General features: G+C 40.2%; 1 protein-coding gene across 3 annotated transcripts in view; it reads right to left on the bottom strand.

Annotated features, from left to right (window-relative positions):
* Positions 1 to 27,524, bottom strand: part of SLAIN1 (SLAIN motif family member 1) — a 63,526-nt gene that overhangs the window by 18,256 nt on the left and 17,746 nt on the right. The window contains exons 3-5 of one of the 3 annotated variants that reach the window (XM_068395158.1): positions 13,392 to 13,541; positions 11,330 to 11,479; positions 8,765 to 9,103 (exon numbers count right to left, since the gene is read on the bottom strand). In XM_068395158.1, the coding sequence (XP_068251259.1) occupies positions 8,765 to 9,103; positions 11,330 to 11,479; positions 13,392 to 13,541 (639 nt within the window). Of the gene's footprint in view, positions 1 to 8,764; positions 9,104 to 11,329; positions 11,480 to 13,391; positions 13,542 to 27,524 lie in introns of those variants that run through there. The other 2 variants (XM_068395159.1, XM_068395160.1) reach the window with 2 other exon arrangements.

Genomic DNA, 27,524 nt, shown 5'->3' on the forward strand with positions numbered 1-27,524 from the left:
CTTTCACTAATAGGACGGAGAAGTTTCCTTTTTTTACAGGTTGTAAGATAGAAGTTCAGAGAAGAAGAAGAAAGTAACATTTAATGGAAGTTTTGATTGTGTGTATAGTTGTAAATTGTATGGCTTTAATAATCTTTGCAGTATGCCTTTATCACCATCGGCAAAATTGTTTTGGGCAGTTGTATGTTGTCTCGTCTGTACCGTTCGAAGCACGCCCAGCGTGAACCTTGCTTCCTTGTTTTCAGGTTTAACATGGGAAAATGAGTTCTTGTTCTTGGGAAAATTATCGCTCAAGCTTTTAATCCTACTAATTGCTGGGTGTGTGGCGGACCATTTGGTCTGGAAAGTTGGCCATGGATCTCCATTCCTCTTGCTCCTGAGTGGACTGTGAGAAGAATCACCCTCATCTTGGCCCTTACAATACCCTGCTCCTGGTTGCTATTGTATTAGTCAAACCCAAAAGGGAGGGATATATATATATATATATATTTGGGAACTAGCAATTGCACATGGACATACCCTTGAAACCAACCACAATGGAGGGTAGTACAATCAGTCCCTGGTGGGAGAAGGTTTTCCAGTCCCCCACTAATTACACTCACTTTGGGGAAATATTAGGTGCAAATTGCGTTTGGAACCAATGGGCAGGAGCATGGCAATACAAATAGTGATGGAATTAAATGAATCGCATTAACTGTGATGTGACAAGGGAGCCCTTTGGCCTGGGAACCATCTGAGTCAAAGGACTACCACCTTGCCAGACCATGGCCAAGTCCTTCGCAAATGAGATGCGAACCCTGAAAGGTCATTATTGGATTTGCGGGCACCATGCATACAAAATGCTACCAAAAAATTGGACTGGGGTATGTTATATTGAGATGATATGACCACCATTCTTCTTACTTCTGGAAATTGACAGCTAAGAATTGGGAATCAAATTATATGATCCCCAACGAATTACTGAGTATTATGGACCCACAACCTGGAACACCAATGAACTGATCAGCGGTGCTCAAGAACCAATCAACATTGGCTGGTTTCTCTATTACCTGCTAGCAGAAGAAGGAGGAGTTTGTGCAAAATTAAATTACTCTAATTGTTTCTTAAAAATCGATGATAACGGAGATGTGGCTACATTATATAACTCTTTTCTCATTTTGTTTACGACGTTATAACTGTACTATAATTTTATCAAAAGTTGTTTGTCATTATTGATGATATTGTTGTTGTTAAGACTTCTGTAAAGAAGAGGAGGTGTCTCATTCTGTTTATTAGAATGATATCAATCGCAAGTCATTGGACTTATCTTTATTTCCTTGTATGCTTTTCTCTTCCCTTTTCCTTCTTTTAACCTCTTATCTTTTTCTATCCTTACCTTTCTACACCCCCTGGAATCGAACCACTGACACTGACGATTTCTGAACCACGGGGTGGTGTGGGGATCTGTTCCTTGTCCCCCCTTTTTTTTTTTTGGCATTGTCTCAGAAACCGTCCTATCCCACGTGCTCAGACGCCATCTTCTGGGGTAAAGGACTGCCTGACCTTGACGACATTTTCTGAGGCAAGAAGTTAGTCGCCAACTAGGGGTGAGTGACGTCTGCGCCCTGCAGCCCTCCACCCCCTCCGGAAAGACCCATCTGGGATATCGGGCGACAGCCTGGCAATGGGCCAATCCTACGGCGTGGGAACCGGACCTGTCCCGCCCTCGGGCCTGTGAGTGGTGCGAACTGTGACTGGGGGCCCCACATCAGCAGGACTCTGCAAAAATTCTCTATAAAAGAGGCCATTTTGCCCCAACACGCGCGCGCCCACCCCCGACTGCCGAGAATCAACAGAGGACCGACGGAACACCGCTGGGTCCGTGGCGGTGACTAACCCTGCTGCTCTCTCCGCTCTCCTGCTTAGTTTTCTCCTCTCACTTCCTACCTTTCCTATCGCTTCGTTTTCTCTCTGCCCTCTCGTTCAACAGAGCGGTCTGAGTGGCAGCATCTGACCTCGTTTGTGTCTTAATGTCGCTCTCTGGGATCGCAAAGAACCTTCTCAGAGCCCAGAATCTAACCCAGGCCCTGACGTTAATGGCGCAGTCGGCAGGATCCCTTAAAGCGACAGTGTCGGCCTCCAGCCGACAATTCTATGATTCTATCACCTTCTCAGAACAGTTCATGCATATACACACGTGCTTGTCGCTTCATGAGTGTTCTTTAGGTGGCATACATTGCCCTTATTTCACATATCTGCAAGCAGAATGACACACCAAAAATTGCCTACTGCATTGTTTACACTTTTTCCCCCATGTGGCAACCATGCTGAATTGCCTGTTGCCTACAGCACAGGAAAAACTGGGATTGTGAAATACAGGGTCCTCTGCCCTCAACTGAAAATGCGCATGAAAAGACCGCCCCAGAGCACAGATCATATTCACTGCTGGTGAGAACAGGTCAAAAAACAGGCAAAAGTGTCCCTTGTTTTGTCAAACATTCCACAAAATTACACTAAAGACAGCAGTTTGCCTCTTACCCAGCTGCTTCAGTTCTGATTTTTTTTCCAGGAGGTTCTTCCCCTGATGCTGTTTCTTCTCTGAAGTCAGCCTGGGATAAGTGGCCCAGCTTCTTTCTGGCAGGACACCAGAACAGGCAGCTTCTGTCTTCTGGTCCCAGCACCGCTGGTGGCCACCCCCCTTCACACACAGAATCACAGAGTGTTAGGGATTGGAAGGGACCTCGAAAGATCATCTAGTCCAATCCCCCTGCCGGAGCAGGATTCATGTTGCACAGGAACGCATCCAGGCTGGTTTTGAATGTCTCCAGAGAAGGAGACTCCACAACCTCTCTGGGCAGCCCGTTCCAGTGTTCAGTCACCCTCACCGTAAAGAAGTTTTTCCTCATATTTAAGTGGAACCTCCTGTGTTCCAGCTTGCACCCATTGCCCCTTGTCCTGTCAAGGGATGTCACTGAGAAGAGCCTGGCTCCATCCTCATGACACCACGGATGCTTTTTTTTTTCCTTCCTTGACCTAATACTATCACCAGCCGAAGATTAATGTCCATGTAGCACACAAACAGACCTTGCCCTTGGAGCAAAGCTGCCCCAGAAGAGGTGCGCTCTTGGTGGGCTGCCAGACTGGGAGTTCTGGAGCGATTCTTGTTAAATATCTTCTCTCTGCCAAGATACCTCATCCAGTGAGACTCTCCTTGCAAGGAGAGCTTAAGTTGACTCTACAGTGAAGCATCTTAAAACACATTTATTCATTCATTGTTACTCTCTGCGAGTGCTGTCCATGTTTTATTTGAACAAAAGGACTCATAAGCCTCACCAAAAGTGCACTATTCTTAAGGAATGTGATACAATTAGTCATAATTATTAGCGTCTCAGAGAAATCTATATCACTGTTTGAGCTATGTTAGCAGTTTCTTACACATATTTAAATCCTTCACACAAACACTCTGCAAATACAGCTCTGCCTTATCTGTATTGTATGAACAAATAAGTTGAGGAAAAACCATGTGGAAAAAAATTGTGCTTTTCTCTTGTCAGTATTATGTTCTATATTATGTAGATATTCAGTGTTTATTCTGAAATCCTTAACAAACTTGTAGACTCAATTACAACTTCACTTTAAGGGATTAATTTCTTTTCCTCATCTTTGAAAACGTGAGTTCAGTATCTGCATTACATTTGTTAAGGTTATAACATTTATGATATCCCAAACACACCGGGGTCTAGTTAAAGGTCTGTGGAATCGTGAGTTGATACAACAGGGACATCAGTGTGTAAAAACACAAATACAGATTAGGAACTAAAAACAAGTCTTTCAGTTAAGAGAGATACACCATTCTCCTTAATTGTCAATATCTACATTTTACTAATGTTGAACACTTCCTTTTTATTTAGAATTATTCTTTCATCTCACTCTGGCTTCACAGGCATGTGTCTCCCTCCACAGATAGTTACAGCAAATTAAAGATTTTTCCATTATCCTTCCATGACTTCTCCCCACTGATTACTATTCTCAATATAACTTCAAAGTAAGACTAGAAAGATTTTTTTTTTCTCCTTTTAATAGAGTCTGCAACAATTTCCTACAGCAAATTCTCCCTTCCTTACTGAATAAGAGAGGTCACGAGCAGAAAAACTCTGTACATCAGTAAGAACAGACCCTTTCCCACATCTCCAAACACACAAATCCATGTTAGTCTATACTGAACCGATATCTGAACACTGACCTACTGCCCCTGAGATGCTGTTCTTCAGTATCTGCCTTGAGTTTACTTGAAAGAAAAAAAAACCAAAAAAACCACAAAAAAACCCAACAAAACAAAACAAAACTAAAAACCAAAAAAAACCACCAAAACATCTGTAGCTTTCCAAATGAGGCAAGGGTGTTGCAACAGCCAATGATGACTGTAATATTTTGCCTGAGAAAAGCTATTCCTCAGAAGCGTATGCAATAAAGTAACTCAAAACCAGTAATTTCTGGAAAATAAAAGCAACATTTTTAAAGTGAATGGTATCTGTGGCCTATTTATGAAGGTATCAACCAAGCTAAAAAGTTAAAAATCAACATGAAAAGATAATGGAAAATATAAATTAAAATTAACCAGATTGTATGCACTGTTACTCAATGAAGGATGTATTTTTTACCCGTCCCTTCTTACTGTATTATAATAAATTTCTTCTTTAGCTGGAATAATTTGCCCAAAGTTTCCAATTTTCAGGTATACCAATGGGCACTTTAAAACGCACATGAAATAAGGGGTGCCAGGATAAAAGTTTATAAGTAAGCTTATCTAAAGATCTTGAAAGTGGGCCTGAACACAAGAAGATCAATCCCATTTTCAGTATTTCATCTATCCTGGATTTTGACTACTCTGTATGGTTTCACACCACTATAGTTCTGTTCCTTCTGGTTTCAGAAAGTCAGAACTAATAAAAGACATAAAAATCCACACCTATTAAAAAAGAATAAAGTGACCAAACAGAAATAAAAAATATTTTTAACAAAGTTAAAATCAGATTACAGTAAGAAAAAAGCTTGGTTTTATGAAAAATGGTGACAGATTATATGAAAATGACTAATATAAAGTATTCTTGATATTAATAGTTAGCAACATTTTAAGTTGTTAACCATGAACTGCTTCGAATTAGAGGAAAGGGAGAGAGGTATAAACATAAATCTTTCAATTGCCAGCATATTAAAAGCTTTGTTAAATTATAAAACACACACTAGATGGACTCACTTTAGGTAACTGAAACAGGTAATTAAAAGATATTCACCTCCTGCCTCTCTCAATCTTCTTTAAATTATCTTGTTCCTGACCCACTAACTGATCTCAAAATCCCTGAAAACCAGAATGCCTTAAAAAAGTTAATAAATGGAATTTTTCTTATGTAACTCATCATTACAGAGAATTCAGCTGATTTAGGGAGAGGGTGTAATTAAATAAGGAAAAAAGAAAATCAGATTTCATGCAAAGCTTTTCTATTAAGTGCATTCTTGCCAGAACTGGAAAGAAAACTTATTAGAAAGCAAAGATAACATACACGCACTACAGGCAATGGCTGCAAAAATGTGGTTTAAGAGGTAACAACAGGTATGCCTACAGCCTATGCTACAAGCGGCCCCAAACACATCTTAACATACTTCACACCTCAACATACTTCACATCTTACCATTTATACATTTGCACACATCTGCCACTCTATGCTAGCATTCACCAGGAGCCTTTCAGCACAGCAAGCTGTTGGGGACTGGCAGTAAACAGGACTGGTACCATTCACAAAGACAATGTACTGGTGAGATAAGGCGAGAGAAAGAACCTGGGCCTGAGACTGGGGGCTAGATAGTGTGGTATTTTAAAACAGATGTATTGTATTGTATTTTAAAATAGATGTACAGCAATTTAAAACAGAGCAGAGTGTCAAAATTACACCAAGGGGCAGCACTTTGCAAAAATACATTGGCAAGAACAACGTGTGAGTTCAAAATTATGGCCTCGAACGCAGCTGGAAAACATCTGTGAGAGTATTCTCACCCTAAGCACAGGCACAAGATTACCAGGGCACCAGAAATACCAGACAGACAATCCCTCTGCCTCCTAAAATGCAATCCTGTGGGTGGAGAACAAGCAAACCATTGGCTATAGTGAGAGACTAGACACACCTATTGCAGAAGTCAGTGCCTACATACAGATCCTCATGCCATTTGACAGACCCTGGGTTGTCTACAGCATCTAAACAGCACTGACACATGGCGATGGCGAAGCCAAGCAGGGTACAGAGTACAGCACTAAGTGCTTGTATGTGGGCAGCTGAATTGGGCCCTTCATACACATGTGGGCACCCACATCTCAGCATCTAAATGTAGGCGCTCCTCATCAGGCAACTAATATTATACTCTTAAAAGAATTACTAAAGTTTTCCAAGTTTATCACACTTTCAGCATATTTGTTACAGTACAGGTAAGTTAAAGTTAGAATAAGTACCTCAACTAGTGTTCCATACCAAACAAACTTCACTAAAAGCAGGTAGGACAGCACCCCTCATACCCATTCATTCCTAAAGGTAAAAAATTGTATTTGAGCTAAGCACATAGACTACTTTTGGGGAGACACTGTGTGAAAGCTAAACACACTTTATTCCACCCCAGGCCGAGTGCCAAAATTCAGCATTTACTTGCCACTATGGAGACCTCTGTGAATGATCAGACAACCCAGTGGCCAGACTGTTGACTGCACATACAAGTGATCTCTTTGGAGGAAGAGGAGAGGAAGACAGATTTGGGAAGACTGTTGGAACGACTGAGAACAGCACAGCATGTAGCATGTGTGATTTTGGTTAATTATCGATGATGCTTTCCACATAATCAATAATTATGTGGAAAGTCGTAACTGAACAGTTTAGCCCCTCCATCTATCACACCCCTCTTTCTCATTTGCCTTGGATAACTGTAACAGTGTGGAAACACACTGTCCATCATATTCAGCTTCAGACAAATTCTTATTCTGCAGTCTACCTCAATTTCAATGTGTAGGAGTACCTGAAAGACAATGAAATTGTTGCCAAGATGATGAGAAGTGCCGATGAGAACATGTTGCCGTAATACTATTCGGACATACTCAATACAGTGAACACTTGACTCCTTGTTTGCCAACAAAACACAGTCAAAGTCAAATGTTTCTCACCATCAGGATTTGCCACTGATGTGGATCAGTGCTGCATGAGTCACAGGCTGAAGGTGCAGAAGCTGAAGAGATAATGCCCCTCTAGAGATAGTGGTACTGGCTATTATAAGACTCTCTGCTATCCCAGCAAACAGGTAACTGAAGTCATGTGTGTCCACCTTCTAGGCAACATCAACCAGATTATCTAACACACAGTTCTTGAGGAAAAAGTCAAGCAGGTGGTAAAATTGGTGGCCTTTTACATTTATATGCTTTCTAGTTAATAAACTAGGAGTCTAGCGTTTTTAGTGCCCTGTAAGTACTTTCTGAGGTTTCCATGTGGGAATCCAATGCTTAAGTGCCACTGACATGGAACACAAAAAAAAAAAAAAAAAATAGAAAAAGCATTTGGTGACCACATAAAAAGATCGCAGCATCACATCCTGCCCTATTCCTGAATCAAAAATGCCCCATATCCTTCCTTACTGTCTCCCCACAATTTCTGCAAGCCCATCAGTGCTGTCCCATTCTTGTACCTCACCAGCAAGAAAAATAACATTGAAATTAATATGGCACATATGCTGTGCCAACAAACACTCATGTCGCTCCACACTCTATTAACTTCAGTTTTCTTTATCTACTGCCACTTGTTGATTACACTTCCATGACATGTCTTACTTTGAATGCAAGTGCTTTTGGCACCAACCTGTCATGTCTTATTTGTCAGGAAAGCAACATGCATACCTGTAGCACTCTATAAATAGCAACTGTTTTGAACACCACATTTATTTTCTTGCCCAAGGGTGAGCTGTAACCTGTAATGTTACAAACAAGAACCTGACTGAAAACTGACTGGTTTGCATTAGCTTGGAGAAAAGACTGAAGGAATAGGAAAGTAAGATGCAGCAGGAGGAAGAAAATTGTGATCATAATAAGGAATGAAAGGAAGGTAACAAAATGGAGGGAAACTTAAGTCTTGAGTAAGCATCGAGAGACAAATCTTCCAGAGACTCTGGAATACATCTCAAATGCAGTGGAAAAAGCAGCAATGGTTCAGGGTAGTTTGGGAGTGACATTATCTCCCACTACTTTAACAGTCTGCCCTACCAGACCTGGAACAGGAGCAGAGCGTTGACCCCTGCCATAAGCACTCATCACAGATTCACAGCATAGCTGCATTAACAGCAAACTCAGGAGTAAGAAAGAGAATGAAAATCTGAAAACTATTTTTTATTTTACTGTATCCACGATGGACATGTGTAGGCCAAGCTTGAAAGCCCAATCAGTTCTTCTAACAACTATTAGCCTGCTAAAAGATGCTGCTCTTTCCTTTTTCTCTTTCTTCCCTTGTGGTCATACTTGCGTCACTTTAAAACAGACTAAAGCAACAACTTTCATGACCACATCACAGATTACATTTTGTAGCAAAAACAATAACATACCTCAATCACTTGCACAGGCTTAAACTGCTTGTCACGATTCATGGTCTAATCTAGCTGTCATACACTAAACACGCTTCACTCTGTTGACACAACATGATCTTTAAAACGGCACTGGCACTTTGCGCAGATAAAAGACCACCTCTCAGAAAAGCATGCAACCCACCTCCATTAATCCTGTTCGGTTGCTGCTCTGGAGTTTGGGCTTGAGGAGAGTAGCAGGGCTGCTGATAAGTATTTGAAGGGAAGTGTGGGGAGGTAGGGCTCCTCCTGCAGTCCCGGATACTGGAGAAAGTCTGTGAGTGAGGAATCCCTCTCTGGAAGGGGGAGCAGCGAGTCAGCCGCGGCTGCGGAGGCGGGAGATGGTCAAACTCTTCCTCATCCTCAAGACTATAGCGATCATATTCCTGGTCACCACACGTCCCTTTCTTTCCCACGTGCAGAGAGACACTTGAACTGTGCCTTGACACAGATGCTGAAGTCGAAGCATAATCTTGCCTAAGGCCTGTAAATTCCAAAAGGAGGATGATTTGGCTTCTGCTAAGTGCTTAACTCTTAACACGCACTTCAATCTTGAAAACTAAGCAATTAAGTAGACATAATTTTACAGCAAGAACTGGATTTACAATGTCACCAGGCTGAAGATCTGAGGTAGGATTCATCTGATCTAACTTTCAGTGTCTACTTTTCAAGCATCTAAGCCTGAACTATTTCCCTTGAGATCCCTTTTTAATAAAAAAATCAAAAAAGAATACAGGCATCTCCAAAATGCAGTACCTGGGAGATGTCTTAGATGCCGCTCCTAAAATAAAATGAACTGCTTTTAGGAGGTGCCTATTTCCCTGCCAATGAAAAAACTACATGAGTATTAAGTATTTACCTTTTAAACATCCTGAATTAGAAGAGTTAACACTCACCCTGTTAGTTTTCCAAGTTACTCCTATTATACTTTTATATTCATGCAATGAAAATGCTGACAACGACATTTCCTAAATCTATAATCCACAAAGATACTCTGGCTCTCCAACCTCCCTGAACCAGAATTAGTTCCTGCTAGCAGCCAGTCTCAGACAAGGCTTAGTGGTAACATGGGTGTGTTTTAGACACATACGCATCCCACCATCCCCTTCTCAGACTGCCAGGTTTGGAAAACCATCCCACTATTACCGCTGCCCCAGAAGGGCATGGTTTACTCTGGGTTAAGTGAGAGGGAAACATCCACAGCCCTTGTACGTCCCCCCTTTTCCCTGGCTGCTGTGCAGTCAGATGCACATCATATTTCCAGAAGCCAAGTAATTCTGCCAATAGCTACGGATAACAACTTTCCTAGATTTACAAAAAGCCCTCAGCTTTGACAGATGTCTTTGCTTCATAATGGAAACGTCTTAATATGCTCTTCACCCCCTCCTCCCTCAAGTGGGAGTTTCTGTTTGTGGCCATGAAGACAGCGTGCCTGCATGCACGTATAATACTACCACTTTCCACAGGATTAAGTGGACAACAACCATCACATGCTCAAACACTCTGACCAGCTGCTGCTACAAGGATGAGATACAACCATTACACCTGACATAGATTAGAAGAAAAACAGTGGTTTTATTTCCAGTTTACCAATGACTTGATTCCTTATAGAGCTTAGTACCTGAAGTCTTTTTAAACCTCACTCTGAAGGAGATGAGCACAGCTGACGTTTAAGTAATGCAATCCTTTGTATCTTTGATAGTCATAATTTTTTAAAATTATTATAAATTTCACATAATATCAGAAATTTTATGAGCTGTGACCACACACATTTGCTGGCTGAGAATCCAGCTATCTTGGAAAGTTTCACACTTGCTAATTTCTCTGCTGAACATAACGAGTGCTACCAGATGCTCAGCAAGTTTGACTGCTGACAAGCGATCGCTCCGGCCTGCTCAGTCTGGTTGCTGCGGCCAGATTGCAACTCTAATTTCTTCTTCACATTTTTCCTTTATTTCATTTATTTTCTTATTATTTTGCATTTTCCTTCAGTCACCATCTCTGAATTTCTCTTGGTTTTCATCTCATCATTTCCTCCTTGATGTCTCACTTGCCACTAATAGGAAGCGACAAGATTCTGCACTTACTGTCTGAGTGACTTCTAAGCCAAATGCCCTTTCTTTATGAATAAAGGCATTTTCCAAAAATTACTACCAAGCCAAACTATAATCTATACCAAAGAAGCTTTTAGGCTCAGATTTGTGCATAAGCACTAGTCTCAAACCAAAATGTTAAATTTAAATGCCCAAATTCAGGATTTAAAGAAGAATTAATTTCAAAATTCACCTGACAATTAAGAAAATCAAAGTAGAGGCAAAGAAATCCACCAGAGCTGCTTATTTTTACCTTTCTCATGAAATGTGTGCATGAGAAAAATGCTTTAGCACCTTCCCTCCCAGAAATAAAATAATTTTAATTAACGTGGTAAGACATTATAATCTTCTAAATCTAAATGTACTCAACAGGTATGGAGCTACCAGTTGGGATTCAGAAACATATAAGCATAGAGTTTTGAAAGATCCAGTACCATTAACCTGAACGCAACAACGTGTGCACCTTCTCCATGCAGGTGAAGAGTTTTTCCACCTGCCACCCAAGAGGAGACATCATTTAAGAAAGATCCACTCGACTGAGACCAGACTGGAACAGTTTTGACTGTTATGGGAAACATTCTTCAGATTATTTTGAAAAATGAAAAAAAGCCACCTACTCTCCTCCTGTAGACGAGCCATGATCTGAACATCGGTGAGGTCCTGCAGCTTGTATCCCATGGAAATGGAATCATCCTCCAGCTCCGATGTGCTCAGTTCACTGTCTATTGATGACTGTGGGCTCAAAGGGGAACTCCTAGAAATGTAACCTATGTAAGAAAACATAACCTTTAGTCTGTGAATACAGCTGGCCATCTTTAATTCACAACTATCTGCCCTTTATGTTACAGTAGCTGGAAATGTTTTCTCTATAACAGACAGAAACTTTGAGAAGTGTAGTGCAATCCACTAACCATTAGCAAAGGGATTTGATACTCGTGAGAAACAGTAAGTGTAGTAATGGATCATGAATTCCTCTGCTTGTTCCCAAAATAGCATCACATAGCCCAGACAATGAATGATTTACCCAATACAGTTCTGGTACAGCTCAGATTAGTTAGCGTAGTCTAAACACATCTGCATTTGAATCCTTCTTATAGGACTGCAGTTCTCCCTACTCTGTTCTGAAAAGCAAGTGTGTATGTGTCACCAACTTCTGCTCAGTACTCAGATTCCATATCAGAGCCATTTATCTAAATTTTATTGGGTTTTAATTGTTTACAAACATCAGATAAATCAATTATTGTAACAATTAAGACTGAACATTATGCAACAGAGAAAGCATTCCCTCCTTCACTGAGCTACCTTTTGGAGAGAGCTCTGGATTCCTTTTCCCTGCATGATAGTAAAATATGAACTAAATTGCAATTAGTTGCATGAGCCAGTTGTTGCCCAACTTTAAAGAAAAATTCTTCAAATAAAAAAGTAAATCACTTTCTAATATCCTCTGGACCACCAGAGGCCCAGAGCCTGCAGGGCGAGAGAACCGCTGTGACGACTGCTCATCAGCTGTGCCTGTATCACAGACGCGTTTGCATCCTCCAGCACTGCTCAAAGCGGCCACCTAAAATTAATCCTAAATTCAGCTGTTCTCTAATAATACCTCCAACAGAAAAGGACACACAGGGGATTACTTTGCTTTGGAAGGATTGTAAAGAGTAAATGTGTTTGCTTTTTTAAATTTGCAGGTTACAATGGTCCTCAAGGTTTTGCAGAGGTAGTAACAGCTGTGCCCTTCTGGAGCAGCAGTGGGAAGCTAGACAAGATACCTGAGGGTACCTCAAATAGCATGAGATGCCTTCATTTAGGAACTAAACTACATCCCATGGAATAGGGGAGCTTAGACATCTCGCTCACATATAGACACCTACACCAGGCATTCAGTCTGGAGCTGTATCTCACCCGCAGTGCCCATATCCCTAACAGGGCTTTCTGCACTGATTTCACGTGTTGTAAAAAAAAAATGCACACAGATCAGTGTGACACTGATGCGAACTTCCTTAGATCACATCTGCTCCCATCAGCAATAAAACGTTAATGCCTCTTCCCCAGAAGATTATTTTCTCCACTGCAGCTTAAGAGAAGTCACAGATATAAACTGACTCTTGATACCTGTAGTGAAGGAAAAATGCAACTCTTTGCAATTTACAGCCCATAGGAAGTTTGTATTTTTCCTAAAACTCCCGTGTCCCCTGAAAATCAGTGGCAAACGTAAAATAAATCTGCGATAGTAACAACAATGCCAGCTTGAAATCAGCCATGATTCTGTCGGCTATTTTTACAATAGGTAAGTTCTCCCTGCAACTTCATTACACAGCTGCATAAATGTTTCTGTAGACATAAGGAAGGGCCACAGTGGGGCAGAAATAAGCAGTAAAGGGCAGACAAAGCTGGGAACTGTTCAAGCTGACACAGCCGCCAACTACTCTCTCAGGTAAACCATTACTGAGAAACAGGCTCTGTTTACTAGCATCACTTTGCTATAACATGCCGTGTAACACCAAAGATGATAACAGTACTAGTTAATTGCCAAATTTTAGGTCATTTAAAAAAAAAAATCTCCCTCTGAGATGAGAGTCTATACAATCATCCAAACAGTGTACTGCTGTTAAATGCTAGCAAGATTAGATTAAATTAGGCAATTTTGTAAGCACTGTAAATCAAAAAAAAGGTAAGCATTACCTGTCCGTTCAGGTGTTAGTATTGCTTTACTGGAGGTTTTAGAGAAGCTGGGACTATTAAAGCCATTGGTATATGGGGTGAGTCTCGCAACAGGACTATAAGGAAAAGTCAAGGAGACAGGCGTAGAGAAGAGGTTCCGCCATCGGCTAGCTGTTACAGATGCGAGGGAGGAGGGGGAAAAAAAAAGATTTATAGTTATAAACAGAATAGTGCTGTTAGAGAGAAAGATCATCTAATCTTCATCTGTTCATTATACATTTTTTACATATGGCAAAAGGAAAATAACGGTCCAAGTTCAGCTGCAAAACAGAGGATCAGCCCAGCCTTCTATGTCTAAAAGTGTGCTCCAAAAATTTTCTAGCAAATGTGCCTTGTTTACCATTTTCTATGTATACACCGTTTTGTTATACATTTATCACACACATCACTGTGTGGCAACACACAAAGTAATAGAGGAAGTAAAAACTACTACAGCTAGTAGAGAAACACAGACAAATTCGTAGTGCTCTTCAAGAAATTGTTCATGGCAAACAATCATCACACAATTGAATTAGCAGTTAAATTAACAGTTATGGAAGTTCAGAGACACAGCAGTAAAAGACGCTTAACCATCAAGTGCTAAAACCAACTGTAATCCTACAGCAAGCTTTTAAGCTACCATATTTTTCCTTCTCTTTTTACAGCCCCAAATTCCTGATTACGTAAGCACGAAATTCTTTTCCCTGTTTTTGGAGGATCAGCTAAATAACAGAACAGGGCACCTCTATTTCTATATATTGCTTACAATAAGCTTGCAAGGCATCTGGTCTGCTCAGTAACACCACAGATTGCTCAGAGTAGGGAAAAAAGCTAAAGGCTTATTTAATTTACATTTTCTTTGCTCATCCAGTAAAATATGAATAAAACTGGCCTTTGGTTTGCCTACTTTTTAACATGCATTCAAAAGGTAAAAGGAACAATATCCACACACTCTTCAGAAAATAAATAGTAAAGATGAGGTTGTTTTAAGTAGAAAGAAAAGGCAAAATTTTAAAAATTTCAGAGAACCCATTCAGATACAAGCAGAGTTTGTACAGATGAAAAACCAATGATACTATTGCATGCTTATTTGTGATAGGATCTATTTTGTCCTGACAGATGTTATGTACAGTGATTCAAGGGAGGGAGCTAGGAACATTTTATACCTAGCTTAGAAATCAATGGCATAACCATGATGCTTACCAGGTGCACTTTGCTGTGTGAGATGCCACAAACTGGTTTTCAAAACTAAAAGGGACCAAAAGCCCTCAAAAGCTATTCTCCAACACATGGCTAGTTAACACCACAAATCTGCTGTGTTACTTGGACCTGTTGATCCAGTTGTTTTAAACATAGATATTCAAATAATATTGAAGCCCTTTCTATTTTAAAACCACACTGTTGACAAAATGATTTAACAGGACTTAGGAATTTTATGCTTCCTTCTTGTTAACATCAACACAGAGCGGACAGGGGAATAGCAGCGAAGTGTATCTCATTGGCGGGCTGTCAATCTCATCCTTGCACCTTTTTGGAGCAATCGGTTTGTCATCAGTCCAAAAGATGCTATTTCTCCCCTATTCCTTTTGCTTTGACTCACTCAAAGGTACTCCTGGGTTTGTAAGGAATAAGCAGCCTTTTCTACTCAGTGCTACTAAGCTTGGAGCAAAGGCAATTGCCTGGTTTCAGCACCAGCACAAAGCAGTCTGCCAGGGAAGGGAAGTACCTGCAAGGCTCAGTCTCTGTGGGAGGGAGATAAACTACACATCAGTAAGACGTAAAAGTGCAAATTGTGATCTTTGCTGTCCCCTCATCACAGAATTATTGCAATTCCCTCAGTTTTCATGATTCTAGTTCCTTCAACCTTAAAGAAAGCTAAAGGTACAAGATCATAACTAGGAGCAGCATCAGCACCACTTCTAGGAAACTGCTCAATGCCAAGCGACATGACACCGACTTCCAAGGCAAGGCTATTTGTCCTTAATGCTTACTGACATGACCAGTTCAAAAGTCAAGTACACAAGAGTTCCAGGACAAAAAGGAGAGCAAATGCAGACGGAGACAACTCTACAAACCAGAAATTACCATAATTGCTAGGGATGAGATTAACTCACAAGTAGTTAATAACTGCAAATCGATTTGAGGCATTGACTTAAAAGAAATGCATGCGATAGAGCAGATCTCAATATCCACAGCTAATGTTTGTCATTTCCACTACCAACCGTCAGAAGGAGCAAAGGATGACAGTTCCTTGCAATTTTATTTTTCTGCCTAACACAAGATCCTGTTTTGCAGCAGCCTGATCATTTGCCAGGCCAATTAGCTGCCAGCGTGTTCTCACCCCCAGATGTGGTCAACTGTACAGCACAAATAAACATCATTCATTACCCTCTACAATAACCACTGTGAGCTGGCCCACTAAGCACAAAGCAACAGTTATCACGACTATGAAAGCAAGAACCCACATGAAGAACATAATTAGTATTTATGGCCAACCAGATTTCAAATTCCTCTTTCAAATAATATGTGTTCTCAAGGAAAGGTGGACAAAGAAGCCAAGAAACTCTATCTACACTAATCTCTCTATATACTAAATCTCTAGACATACCAGTGTAAAATATTCCCAATTCTAGAACTTTTGCCACTGTTTCATAAAGCCTCATAGTGTTTAAGCATCAGCAAAGGATTGACACTTTTTAGGCAAACTCCATTGTTTAGGATCAAATACAGAAAACTGTTTTCATTAGGTTTAAAATGGAAATATCAAAGCACATATTGAGTACTTCTACAGTATTAACAAAGACAGCAAAGTTAGACTTACTGAAATCTTGTGCTAATGCCAAAAACATAAAAAGGTATGTAAGAAGCAAGTGCTACAGACATCTAGGCAAATATGTAAATTAATGTAAAATTTGTAAAATCCTAAAATTGTGCAATGGATAGTCATTTTAGGATAGTTATTTTGCTCTGAACTGATTCTGAGACTGCCCTGGTTAGCACGATAAAACACCACTATGATATGCATGGATCAGACAATATTGTTAAGACCTTTATCTTAAGTTTAAAAGCCCAACTGTTAAGTTCTGAATTTTACAATATTTGTAGCTTCTTCTTAAAGCCCCAGCTCTGGTCACCCGCAGATGAAATAAGAAACTTGGGTACCCTTTAAAAATAAAGGAAGTTTCTAACCTTCACACTTGAATAGAAATGTGAATAATCCTGCTCTAAGTACCTTCTACTGAAGATTCAGTGAAGGAAGAAAAAGTATCAGCGATCGAAAGGAAAGCAGGGGCATCTAAAGAACCATCAAGGGAAAAGCAGCCAAAAAATTCGTTTGATTTACTGACAGCAAAGAGTTAAATACATTAACAATTTGACTTCTTGAAGTATGAAACTGCTGAAACTAATATTCTGTAATAAAATAAGCACAAATTGTTCCAAAGTCTACAGTTATATTGGAAGTGCCCAGCTTTTTGGGTATGATTTCCTTGGTTTTAATCAATTCTTAGTAACTAGACTGCTGAAAAAGTACTGCATTACACAATGTCTACTCTAATATTTTAAAAAAGGACTTGTCAAAATGACTACATAAGCAAACAAATCCTTTCCTTTAAACAATAAAATCAGCAACAAGTGAGCCTGTTCATAACTTTAAAATATTTACTAACACAACTGAAGGTTTAAAAACTAATTAAGACCTTATTTTTGTAACTTCCCTGGAGATATCAAAATGCTAAAATAGACAAGCATAATAACTCACATAGAAAAAACACGAGCAACTACATAAACACAAGTATTCACCATACTGACTCCTGTGAATAATCAGCATTTGATAAGAACTGATGGAAAATTTCATATGAAAACCTGAACAAGTAAACATCTACAGAATTGCATGGCTCAAAAGAGAGCACCCTGCAAAACCAGAGCATGCTGAACCATGTCTAAAGCAATTCCTTTATTAAAAGCAATTTCTCATTTAAGCTGTGTAAGTTACAAAATTTCTAAACATATATAGAAGGATGTTGGGGTTGGAACTAGATGATCTTTAAGGTCCCTTCCAACAAAACCATTCTATGATTCTATGTTTTTGAAAGCGAAGACAAAATTTGCTATTCAAATCAATGGGAACTTTCATAAGCTGGGACGTGAGGTATAAACAGTACAGATTCTCATTATGTTGTTTTAATTTTCTGGGGTTACACTGATGTAAACAGAGACAGATCAAGTACAGCTCCTGTACTTGATGAATCAGATATACCTAGGACATTATATTAACTAAGGATATCAGGGTTTCCAAGAAACCAAAAGAAGTACATGCACATTTTAAACACCTTCAATTTTCATAACTCCATTATGAAACTCAGTGAACTCAGTTTGACAGAACAGTAACTCACTTTCACTCTAAGCAACACAAATAAAAATATTTATTTGCTATAAAGACAGAAAACAATAAAATCATAAATAACTGTGTTGTACTGCTGACTATACTAAATTATATCTGAGGTGCTATCTAGCTTGTTTATTCACTCAATTAGCTTAAGTTTTATATAGGCCTTCAGGCCAGAGTCAAAAACACTTTTTAAGCTCAAGCTAAAAATAAATTAAATTGCATATATGCAGATATTTGAATTATGGGTACTAATTACACAGCCTGAACAAAAACACTCTTTAGAGCCAGCAACTGGAGGAATATTTACAGTACTGTCAATCTAGTAACTGCAAGTTTTGAACACACAGCACTTTCCTGCCGACATACCTTCCTCAGAGCAGGAAACCCAAACCACTTCCCTGGTGCATGCTGCATATGCACGGCTGCACAGCAGTCACGCTTAAAAGCAAAATATCTCTCTCAGGAGTAAAATGCACATCCCTGCATAGGAAACACGAGTATTTTGTTAATCACTGGAGTAATTCAAGAATGCTAGAAGGGAATTCAAAACCCTTTCCTTACTATAGATAAGAATATCTAAACTGCTAAGAGGTATCACCTCAGTGAAGCATATCTAGTATCTCGCTCCCTAGGACAGGTATTTAACCTTCATCTTCAGGGCCTGTAAAATGTTGATTCAGACTCTGAAAACTCCTTCTGCAGTACGTCTGGGAACAGACAAGTGGCTAATGTGTTTGAAAAGACAGCCAGAGGAAGAGGAGATGAAGGTAGTTCCACTACTCACTCAACAGTCCTGTTGGGACGCTTGCTCAAGAAGCAGGAAATGCGGGCTCCTACTGCTCACCAGCCTGAAGAGATTTACTCGGGTCCCTGGAAAATCCAGAGCTCCTGCAAGAACTTGAAGCAGTCTGAAATAGAATAAAGCTGCTAGATATTCAACTGCAACCAACGCTGTGGTGCCACCATGTAGGAACAGATCTTCAGGTAGCTAAGTTTTCAAAGCAAAGCCTAAGTAGATACTGTCTTTCAAGTACCTCAGTAGCTCCCAAACACATGGACCTTAGAAATATGTACAATCCTTAGGTCTGCTTCACAGGGTGAGGCGTTCAGCTTCTGTGCTCAAAAGAGGACTGTACCATCTTCCAGAGTTTATTTGAAACCCCTGCTTCAAAGCTCTCCTTTGCAATCACAAGTCCTAAAAACTTACTTTCTTGAAAAATTTACATTTTTATTAGTTACAAGATTACAATCTCAGGGCCCAAGACAGCAATGTTTTCAGCTCTAGGAACTGTGAGTAAGAGCATTGAGTGGTACCTGTAAAACTGGAAGTTAGTCAGGGGCATGGACATACTCCCATCTCGCCGAATGCTATTGTGCAGTGAACGTCCCTACTTTTCAAGCAGCACAATCCTCATTCCAGTCTCCCACAGCCATCAGCCATGGTCATGTCAACAGCTTGTTCCAGCACATATGGTTTCCCAACCACAGCTGTAGCTCCCTCAGCCATCTAGCTAGTGGTAGCAACTACCATCAGCACAGAGCTACACTTCATGTTTAATGCACATTTTCAGTCACACTGAATCTGTTATTGCCCAAAACCATTTCCATGCAGTGACATATCCAGCTCACAAAATGCTCTTGGGGCTTGTTTGCTGTTTCTGTCCCTTGATTTCTTGGCCCAAGACAGGCAAAGCACCCCCTCTTCCCCAGCTGCCATGGTAAGAGAGAAACCCCCTAAGCATAGACTGCACAAGGGGACTCCTTTCAAGAGTCAGTATATAGGGGTCTCCAAAATACAATTTAGTGTGCATCCTTACCCTTGAGCCTCCATAATAAGACTACAACAACTGAACAAATATATGGCGACATTTTTCTTTGGTTTTTGTTTTCTGCACTAAATCCTATGGCTTTTCAAGCTCTTAACATAGGTCAGCTAGTGAGAAACTACACAGCAACGAAATGTCTTAATTCGATTGTCTTTTGCAATAATGTAATTTCTCTACAAAATTCTAAGTTTTCACAGTGGTTTTAGTAGTCAATATACAGGATTTCCATGTACAGTAAAAAAGAGAATAAATACTTGTCTCGTGCCACTTTAAAATAATAAAAAGCAATCAAGCTCAGCTTCAAATGTCTAATGAAAACAACTGCTGTTACAGTTTGGACACACAGTGATAAATTAGGAGGAGCTGAGAAAATAATAAAGATTGTTCACTTTCCTCTAAGCCTAGGAAAACTGAAAAATATTAGTTTTAAGAGTATGTGAGAACTTCAGTTTTAAGACTATGTGAGAACTGGGAGTACCTGAAAAAGTTTGCTTCCTAATTCATTCACATAAGGCAAGTCCTTTCTGAAAAATAACATAAAAAGATTTAATATTAGTGCAGAATGAGAAAGCAGTTCCGTTGGTATGTATTGGTATACACCTGCTTGGTATATAGAACTGCAACAATTCGTATACCTCAGGAGCTGCCCCAGCGAAAATAGCATAGACCTCTTTGAAAGGTACAATCGAAAGCCAATCTAAATTGCAGTAGTTTCTAGGACTTTCAGCTAGCACAGCAAAGCGATGCAATCAGCAGTGGTGTTGGGCATACTGCAACTGGTGACAAAAATGTATATCTAAGTAAGATTCAGGAATGACACACTCTCAGGCATATGCCAGTTGTGCCAATGATTACACATCAGTGTGATGAGAGAAGATTTATATATTTTTCAAGACAGATGCATAATAACTTTATTTCAACATAATTCAGTGAAAGGCTGACCTGAAAATTGTCTTCGGCCACATGACATCCTGGAAAAATGACAATGCTGCTTTCCAACTGCAGCGTGCTGAAGGGCAGAGAGACACTAACCACCATCCTCTGACCCAACTTTGTCATAAAAATGATTTTATGACATCAAAGTATTGAAAAGACTAGAAAGGAAACGGAATTAAGAGGTATGAGCTACCTCCCAGAAAACTCCTAAAAAAATGGATACTGCACCTTAGCTATGTGATTTGGAGGCTTGGGTTTTTTGTTATTGGTTTGTGGGGGTTTTTTTAAGGCAAACCTTTTACCAAACAGCTACATAAATAGACAAGCACAGAGGCTTCGTGAAAAACGTAATTGTCTCAGCATTCATTTTCCTTCTGTGTGCACAACTCTCCCTGTATGCACAGGTCCAAAAGCAAATTTTCAGAGCAGAGGTAACAGCCAAACTTGGCTTCCCAACATGCCTTTCTTGACACTGGACAATTATGCTGATGTATTACACCCTAGGCATGACCTAGGGCCCAAATATCCGTTCCTTTCCCAGCTCACACGCTCAGCAAGTGCCATTTTATATAAATTGCCAGTCTGATGCATTTTCATTCTGTTTGGTGGATTCTTAATCAGAACCCATGAGCATAAAAGCGCTCGCATTTCACCTGGTTTGCAACAAGATAAATCTTTCTGAGCAAAAGACTCAATTCTCATGCATTGCTACATAAGGTAACCTGGAACAAAGTATACAGCCCCAAATTCTTCTCCCAAACTATTAGCATTTCATTCATTAAGGAGAGTGTTTAGCCACTGAATTTTAGGATACTTGAAATAAGGAATTAGGAGCCTTCAAAACCAAGGAATTCCTACCAAAGGGCACTGTGAATGCAAAAATTTACATGGGGAAACTGCACCAATTCACAGAAGAAATCTGCCAAAGGTTAATAAATCACATCTAAATCAAAAGTTCACATCTGGTTCAGTCAGTCTCTGAACTGGAAATACAGCTGGAAGGGTGTCGGGGCAGGCATGTATGCTATTTCCCCATATCCTCACTCTCTTGCAGTATCTATTTATGGTGCTTTTGGATGCAGGATCCTGTGTCACAGACACAATGAAGACGCTTTTATGTACAGACATCGATGACTACCCTAGTCACCATGGGATGTAATATACTCCCCAAAGATAAAGGATGGGGCACGATCCACCTCACCTTCACTTGAAAAGGACATGAGCTGTCCCTGTTTGTCTGTGCCGCCTACAATGGCAGCCCAGTGTGCCTGGCTCAGATACAGATCTCTGCATATATTCAAACGAAACTCACTCTGACAACATTCATTACAGGGAACAATAAACAGAGCTTACAAACAGATTTCAGAGACTGCATCCAGTTTTCCTTTTTTCTAAGCAATGGAAAAAGACAACTGTTTTGCAGCACTAGAGCATTGCAATGCTTGCATCCATCCTACTGAAACAGCTGTAGATATCCAATTAAAGTTGTCGAACATCTTTCTTGGCAGCAGTTCCAGTTGAAAGGGGAACCCTTGCTACCTTCCTACAGACTAATGCTTTACCCCAGTCCTCTCGGCTGTACTGGTACACTGTACGAGCAAGTACAACCATCCTTGCATGACTTCATGCTAAATCAGACCAATTATCCAATCTGTATTAAAAAGATCTTTTTGTTAATTTATTTTTTTAAACAAGGAAGAGTTCCTCAATCCCCTTTACCAGGAAGATGAAGCCCTGTTGTACCAGGGCATTCAAGGGAGAGATGAAGCAGAAAACAGCAGCAGGAAGGTGGGGCTGCTGAAGCCAATGTGCTTCCAAAAGAAACCTCCACAATGTGTGTAAAGGCATGTGAGATGGACTCAACGTCTGACACTGATTGTTTACTCAGATATACAGCGCAGAGCAAAACAACAGCACTTTCATCATCTTTTAACAATTAGCAACTAAAAAGGGAACAAAATGGTAGCAACCTTACAATGTCACTCAAAGGGTAAAAATCTATCACCACGATGTGAAGACAATGCACATAAGGCCACAGAAGCATCTTCCTCCAACTCCTGCTGTGCCAGCTGGATAGACCTGCCCGCCCGTTCTGGCTGTAAATTAATCAGGTCTCTGGTTAGGCTTACCCAGTATGTACTGACTGAAATGGGCAAGAAAGCCATCATCTAATCATCTCAGCTAGTAGATCTAAAAGGGGAGCAATTCCTGCAGGCACAAATGAAGTTAGAACAGGACACATACCCCTGCCAAAGAGAAAGCGTGTTACATTCCCGTGTAAAGGGATGAGAGGAAGACTCAACCACAGCAATCTAAGATCATCTGTATCAAATGTAGTGGATCCACAAGAGACTTCTAGGTTCGTTTCTACCATACAGGAGAGCAGAATGTTCAAGAGCCCTGAGGAAGCTCTAAGGAGGCTGGTGTATCTACCTAGAAAAAGGCAGGACTGTGGCAAGGAACCAACATCTCTTCCACAATCAGCATAGCTTCACTAGCAGCTAGCTGCACCCAACCTGGCAGGTGTAACTAATCTGGTCTCAAATAGTTCCAATAACCTTGCAGAAAGCTCCACACCATACTGATTTAAGAGTGGTGGCTTCCGTCCTCTAACATGAAACAGGTGTCTTTACAGAGACATTGCTATTGCCATCTACGGCATGGCAAAGTGTCAGATTTAAAGAGAGCTGTGTCAGAAGACATGATACATAGACCACTTCAATGTCGTTTGAGCATCCTGATCAGTGTGAATCACATTTTACTCACTGCCTGTTAATCCAAAGGGAAAACATTTGGGTTGGCACTATTTGTGAAACAGTTTACGTTTTCCTTTACAAAACACAGGTCCATCATTGATTACACACTCTAACATTACTGTTGTGAAAGAGACATTCACATTTTCTAACATCATCATAAGCAAAATCTGAACTCTCATGCTCATTGCATGAGCATTGTGAAACTCCTCCCAACCTTATTTTCCTTCTTGAATTCATTACCTTTTGTAACTGCTTTGTCTGTATTTCAGTGACAGTGTGATACAGCACAATCCCACAGAGTACTATGGGAAGCATATTTTGCAATCACTCAGCACTTGTTTAAATGCTCCATTTGCCACAATACTCCACAAATATTAAAACTAACTAAATTTTGAACAGAAAAACATCTTTTGTCTTTTTCTTTAAATGCTGGCTCTCAGGTCTGAAGCATCTCCCAGGTCTGAGAAATAGTGTGCCTTGGTCTCAGGACATCTCTTCACTGCCTACTGCTTGCAGAGCCCTGGCAAATTTTCTCTGCCATATATCTCATACCTTTTCAATCCAGGTGACATTTGCTCTGCAGACCAGTATGACATATTCTCTCTGAGTCTGAAGGAGTCAAGGGAATGTCTGCAGCAGATAAGCAGTAGTGACGAGTATGCAGCTGCAAGAGTCACCTCCACAGCCTCCATAATTAAACACTTGCAGCATCCTCATCAGAGATGCTTGCCCAGGATGCAGCTCTCGCACAGTAAAGCATTGGTGACCAGCAGTTTGATAGCTAACTGTGCTAGATTATTAACACCACAGTTCTGTGGAACACAGCATTATCAAAAATAGGAGGACCTAAATGTGTTTTCTCTCACTCAAATCTGCCATACTGTCATCATCTCTCAGAGAGGTGCCTTTAACTGTAAAGGGATCAACAACACATGCTGATGGAGGGAGAAGGAGGTGCAGTCTTAGCAACCCCACCTGAAATGAGGTTGTTTATAGGGTTTGTATTTTACAGTTGTCCCTGTGCAAAGCTTGTATACAGCTATAGAGTGCTGACCAGAATATACACAGTTAATTTTTCCTACTTCTCTATAAAATGTGTCGTTATGTCACTAATTTTCAGGTCTCCTGTAAAGAAACAAAGTTTAAAGTCTAAAGCCAGGCCCATAATCTAATCAAGATATTTAACAAAAATGCTAATTAAACTGCCTTAACCACCAGAGTAGGCAGAAATTCCTTGTGCCCCAGAAGCAGCACTTGCTGTCCCAGTACCAAATCACAAGGATTGGTTATTCCACTTTGAGACAAAGAGTAATTACCAGAGCTCCTATTCTGAGAGACTCTGCAATCCACTTTACAGAAAGGAGCTGGGGAGCTGCAGCTCTACAAACCTTCCTGGCCATGTCCCTTGGGGCATGCTGAGTCCTCTAACTCACCACCCTCGCTAGCCAAGATTCTGGATCAACGAGGAGAGAAACCTAGTATCATATATAAGCTTAATAATACATGTTGGGGTAGGGGCTTTGCTTATAATATGGGCCCATAATCATAAATCTGTGCACTTAAGTAAGCACTTCATCATTCTAAAAAGTATCTGGTGGTAAAGTTGACTTAGAGAAATCTGGCCTGCCGCTTCTTTGGACATGGTTATCTATTATTCAGGAGCAGGCTTTCAAGCTACTGATCCATCTGGTACACATACTGTTACATGATTTGTTACAGGTCATCCTCTTCCCTAGTCACACAGCTCTGTCCCTGGGGGCAACCCTTATGTGTGGAACTTGCCTCAGCATCCAAGGGGAAGGAGAAGCAGTTTCATGTCCCCTGTTTACAAGGGGGATGCACCCACCCTTATACAAGTCATGTAGGTGCAGTGACAATCTTTTTCAGTTGCAGAAAAAGCTGGTAAACAAATTGATTTTTGGACAGTACTGCGTCAGATTACTTCTTGAACTACTGCTTTGGATAATTTTCTTGGGCATCTCTCTTGCAGCTCCTGTTTCCCCAAAGCAGTCTACTCTACACATCCACTCAATTCTTTGAATTACTTAAAGACCAAGTAAGCCTGTTCGTGCAGGGGTATTTTGGCAATATGGTATAGTAGGACCTGTAATGACTCTCACACCACTGAGGAAAGTTGTTCTTTATGTCAACACTCTACAAGCATTGCCATGAACTAAAGAAATTGTATCAATATAAGGAAAATTTTCCAGAACAACGTATGTATGTACCAGGGACTTCTGCCAAAGCAGGACATGGATTCACATCTTTTCACATTCTTGATGAACAAGAATGCTACATTCAGGTCTCCAGCGCAGATCTGACCTTCCTGACACTTGTACGACGGCAAGAATACCACGTGTAGCTCAGTAATGTGTGTCAGAAGAACTCTGTGGTGTCAAAGCAAGCTTTTCAAAGTCTTCGTCAAGCAAAATCTCTGATTATGGGGAATCAAGCTCCAGAGTTTTAAACAGTTTGTACTGATCACAAGAGCATGAACTTACTGTATTTTCAGTCATGTGGGAACCAATAAATACTGAATCCCATCTTATCATATTTTTAATCTCTAATATAAAGCAGAAGACTTTAGAAATTACCTGAAGCCTTTATAAAATTACCTGACATTCATCCCAAAAAGCATACCATTAGTAGGCGAAATACCTTAAGGAACTATACGGACAATGCACAAACCACAAGAAAGTCAGTTAAAGACTTCCAGTGATTTCAACAGTCTTCCTACTATGTTTCTACTACTATAAGTTTTCCACTACTTCTATCTAGTACATGAGATGTAATTACAAAAGATTATCATAACACCAATTTTTTTTGTACTATTTATTTAGTTACCTCCCCTCCTACCATAACACTGGAGACACTTCACTTGATTCTTGTCTCAGGTTAATTTTACAGTGGTGGAAGGCCTATTTTCAATAGAATTATTTCCAGTTTACCACAGCATAAATAAAGGCTGCAAATTCACTTTGTTGGTTTATTAAAAGTACGTACAAAAGCTGCAGTATGGAAGCCAATCTGAATTTTAGCCACACAGGAGGGGAAAGGTGCAGGAAGAACGTTTTGCAAAATGCAGCACTTCCTCCGTCTTTAATAAACTCTGTGGTCTGTATTCACCTCAACTAATTTTCAAGGCTCAAATTTGACCTCCAGTCCTACCTAATCAACTATGCTCCTCTCTGTCTCTCCCTGTCACTGGAAGAAGGTAGATCTCATGCTCTGGAGATGTCTGTGTTTTTCAACTAGTCCCCAATTTCAAGCTTGAAGTTTAAGATGGCTTAAATAAAGCAATATGAACCTTATCTTGAAAACACTTATAGCATGTTTAACACACAGAAACAGGGACACATATGGTAGCTAGAGAAGATGTGATCTGAAAGTTCAAATATGAGCATCATGATATTCATTCAAGTTGGAACCAAGTGACAGCTATACTGATGTATATCATCCATGTGGCATTGCACTGCAGTGTGTGGATGTATTGGACCTAGGTAGTTTGACATGCCTCTGCACAGTGTAGACAGGTTGTATGCATTGACAGGATCAACTCTTAGGGTCTACTTATGTTTTGATAACAACAAGAAGTGGTGAAGTCCTCTGCGTGCCTGTATATGCTCCATATACAAGCTTACCCTTCAAGGCTACTAAGAACATGAAAAGCTTTTATCTTGTCAGCAAGCTGCTTTCTACATATTAAAAAAGTACAGGTCTCACGTAGTTTCTTAACTTCAGTCTGAGAAGGAGGCCTGTTTTCAAAACGAGTTAACCTAATAAGGCTTTTTTTGTGCAGAAAAAAATCTCCCTAACCTCTTGCAACTGTACATTAGATGGCTCCAGTTTCTTCAGCTAAAAGCAGTTTTACAACCCCAATGACAGCAGTGCATCCACTCTTTTGGAAATGCTGTTTTCATCCCTTAGAGAACAATAGCTGCTTTGCAATCTCTTGAGTCTTTGTACTGGTAGGTCTAAGATAGTCAGTGCCATTGTATTTATCTTCCTGTGCATTTAGTACAGGAGCTGAGTCATTGCAATCACAGCAGTCTCACAGAACTCTGCTGGACAGGCTCCCTTTCTGCAGCTTTGGTCTCAGGAGTTGAATAAAAGGCTGGAAGAGACAGTAGCAGAAGTGCCATTCCAGAAAAAAAAAAAAAAAAAAAAAAAATCACATCAACTAAAACTCTCTGTGAATTTATAATAA

Source organism: Nyctibius grandis, chromosome 2 (assembly GCF_013368605.1).
Source record: "Nyctibius grandis isolate bNycGra1 chromosome 2, bNycGra1.pri, whole genome shotgun sequence".
Classification (NCBI taxonomy): domain Eukaryota; kingdom Metazoa; phylum Chordata; class Aves; order Nyctibiiformes; family Nyctibiidae; genus Nyctibius; species Nyctibius grandis.